Raw genomic sequence first — 3,259 nt, 5'->3', positions numbered from 1 at the left:
GGCTTCTCGCAGGCAGCAAACACCTGTGTCAGTTTCTCCCCCAGAGGACCGGGGCCCCGCCACCATGTCCACACACCTGCTGCAGCTTCAGAGCCGCACTCGGCACCACCCGCTGGCAGCGGGAGCCCCGGGTCGCATCCCTGCCCAGGCGGGAGAGCAGGGGAGGCTGGGCACGTCCCCCAGCCTTCCCTCATCCGCCCAACCGCCTACTGCCCCCACCAGGACATCTGCACCCACCCTTGTCCACGGCAAGTGCAGGACAGAGCGTGCTCAGCAGACCCTCTGGGGCGGGGACCCAGCAGGAGTGTGGTCCTGGCCCTCCAGGGTGGGAGGGCCCCCGCGGAGTCCCTGAGTCGTGTCCTCATGAGAGCCCCCTTTGCCTGCAGAGACCTGTCCAGCCATCACTGACCTCTGCGACACGGCTGCCGCGGTGTAGCCGTGTCAATCGATCTTGGCGCATTTAATCTAAACATCCAGCCGGGGGCAGGCCTGCCCACCTGCTCGGCCATCCTCATCTCCCTGTGTTGGGTGCATCCTACCTAATCCTCCTTTTACAAAGAGGTGATGAGGCCTGAAGGGTTGGGCACTGGCCGGGAAGGCTCCCCGGGCTGGCTGCATCTGTGCAGCTGCGCCGCGATGCCACCCGCCTTCCCGGGCGGTGATAATAACGGCAACGTCTGTGGCCTCCCTCCAGGGTCCTTCCCACCGGCCGCGGAGCCGGCCAGCATGTTCGGGCTCTGGAGGACCTTCACCGGCGTGGTTTTCTACCTCACTCTGGCTGTGGGCCTCGAGGGGCTGGTGGGGAACAGGCTGGTCCTCTGGCACCTGGGCTTCCACATCAAGAAGGGCCCCTTCTCTGTCTACATCCTCCATGTGGCCACCGCGGACTTCCTCTTCCTGGGCTGCCAGCTGGACTTCTCGGCCATCCAGGCGGCCCTGGGCTCCAAGGACAGCCTCTACTTCGCCGTCACCTTTGTTGCCTTCTCTGCGGGGCTCTGGCTGCTGGCCGCCTTCAGTGCCGAGCGCTGCCTCTCCGACATCTTCCCCGCCTGCTACCAGGGCTGCCACCCCAGACACACGTCGGGCACCGTCTGCGGCCTGATCTGGGCCCTGACCCTGCCGGCCGTGCTGCTGCCCGCCAATGCCTGCGGCCTGCTGCGCGAGGGCGTGCGCCTGTCCACCTGCCCACGGTACCACGTGGCTAGCGTCACGTGGCTGCTGTCCGTGGCCTGCGTGGCCCGCGTGGCTGGGCTTGCGCTCTTCGTCTGGGTGACGTGCTGCTCCCAGCGCCCGCGCCCTCGGTTCTATGGCATCTTCCTGGGCTCCGTATTCCTGCTCTTCTTCTGCGGCCTCCCCTACATCCTCTACTGGACCCCGCACCCCATCCTGAACCTCCTGCTGCCTGTGTTCCTCCCGCTGGCCACCCTCCTGGCCTGTGTCCCCTGCAGCGCAAGGCCGCTCATCTACTTCGCGACGGGCCGGCAGCCGGGCAAGCGGGAGCCACTCCGGGTGGTCCTCCAGAGGGTCCTGGGGGAGGGGGCCCAGCTGGGGGCCGGGAGGCTGTCCCTGCCCATGGGCCGCATGTCAGGGCCGGCCAGGGTCCCCCCAACCCTTCCAGACCCTCCAGGACCATGTGTCATCCCAGCCCCCCCCAGCTCACTGGCCCTGGGGACCCAAGGGCCGGGGGCATCAGGAGAGCCGTGGTCTTGACTCCCACATGCCCAGCCTGTGGAGTACAAGGAAGGCCTGAGGAGAAGGCCAGAGGCACAGTAGCTAAGCGGGGAGTCCCCAGGACTGGGGCGAGGATGGGCACCCCAGCTCCCGCCTCCTTCCCCCCCTGCCACCAGCTGAGGGCTGGGGTGGAGGGGAGGCCGCCCCCCAAGGCCCACGTGGGCAGCTGGGCGGGGCCTGTCCTCGCTGAGGCCGTGCTGTGATCCTTCCACTATAGAGTTCTCCGGCTGCCTCACCCGCAGGCTCCCAGCGCCCAGGTGACCCCAGCAGTCTCCCCACCGGCCACCAGATGGCGCTGCTTCCTCACCAAACGCACCCATAAGTGTGCCCGCCAAAGCAGGGTCACTGCAGAGCCTGGCGCCAGCTGGGCCCTCCCCTGCCCCTTCCAGCCCTGTCGCCCGGAACGGGGGTCTTGGACACCTGCTGCCTAGAGGGTGCTCTTGCCCCCAACCCCCATCTCCACCTTCCCCTCCTCCCAGGAATCCTTTGCTCACTCATCACCCCCACCCATCCCTGCCCACTCCTTGCAGACCCTGCCCAGCCAGTGTTTGCACCACCCTCCTCCCACTCCCCTGGGCTTCCCTTGGGAAGGAAGGAAGGAAGGGTGGGAGGAAGGGAGGGAGGGAACTGCAGCCATTCCTTTTAGCTTTCAAAGAACAAATCATTGTATGTGTCTCTGATTTTTTAAAATAAATTTATTTATTTTTACTTTTCGCTGTGTTAGGTCTTCGTTGCCGCACACGGGTTTTCTCTAGCTGTGGCGAGCGGGGACTACTCTTCACCAGGGTGCGCGGGCTTCTCATTGCAGTGGCTTCTCTTGCTGCAGAGCATGGGCTCTAGGCGCGCGGGCTTCAATAGATGTGGCACGTGGGCTCAGTAGTTGTGGCATACGGGCTTAGTTGTTCCGCAGCATGTGGGATCTTCCAGGACCAGGGCTCAATCCCGTGTCCCCTGCATTGGCAGGCAGATTCTTAACCACTACGCCACCAGGGAAGCCCTCTGATGATTTTTTTTTAAATGACAGTTCATAGTCATTGTCAAGACTTTCAAGTCCTACAGAAAATATTGAAAAGATAAATCAAAACTCTTTGGACCTAGAGGGAGACACTTTGGGCATAGAACCCTCCAGCTGTGTTTATTTTTCTAATAGAGACCCACAGAAATTTCCATTTTTACCAAAAAGAAAACATTCTATATATCCTATGTGAAACCTGTTATAATAAAGCATTTTATAACTCCAGGAGAATTGTTTTAAAAAGTCCTTTTTTCACTAGAAAATGTATGTGTTGCTCATTATGGGAACTTCAGAGAACATTAAGAAATAGAAAGAAGAAAGACTTACCTATAGCCCCCCAACCCGAGACACCTTTGCAGGTTGTCCATCCTTCCCTGGGATGGGCAAGGTTCTGGCCAGTCCTGGTTGCCCTGCCTGGTCTCCCCAGACTGCCCTTACGACTGGATGACTCCAGCCCAGGGATGCCAGGGCTCTGGCAGCCTAAAGGCCATCCCGTTCGGCAGGTTCAGGAAG

At 61.4% G+C, this 3,259-nt stretch overlaps 1 protein-coding gene across 1 annotated transcript; it reads left to right on the top strand.

Annotated features, from left to right (window-relative positions):
- The first annotated feature begins 636 nt into the window (after window positions 1-636).
- On the top strand, window positions 637-1,710 carry MRGPRG (MAS related GPR family member G). Its single transcript, XM_067750792.1, has one exon. It carries the CDS (start codon window positions 637-639, stop codon window positions 1,708-1,710), a length of 1,074 nt encoding a protein of 357 aa, XP_067606893.1.
- Window positions 1,711-3,259: the final 1,549 nt, after the last annotated feature.

Source organism: Pseudorca crassidens, chromosome 9 (assembly GCF_039906515.1).
Source record: "Pseudorca crassidens isolate mPseCra1 chromosome 9, mPseCra1.hap1, whole genome shotgun sequence".
Classification (NCBI taxonomy): Eukaryota; Metazoa; Chordata; class Mammalia; order Artiodactyla; family Delphinidae; genus Pseudorca; species Pseudorca crassidens.
This window is presented reverse-complemented; position numbering and strand designations above follow the sequence as displayed.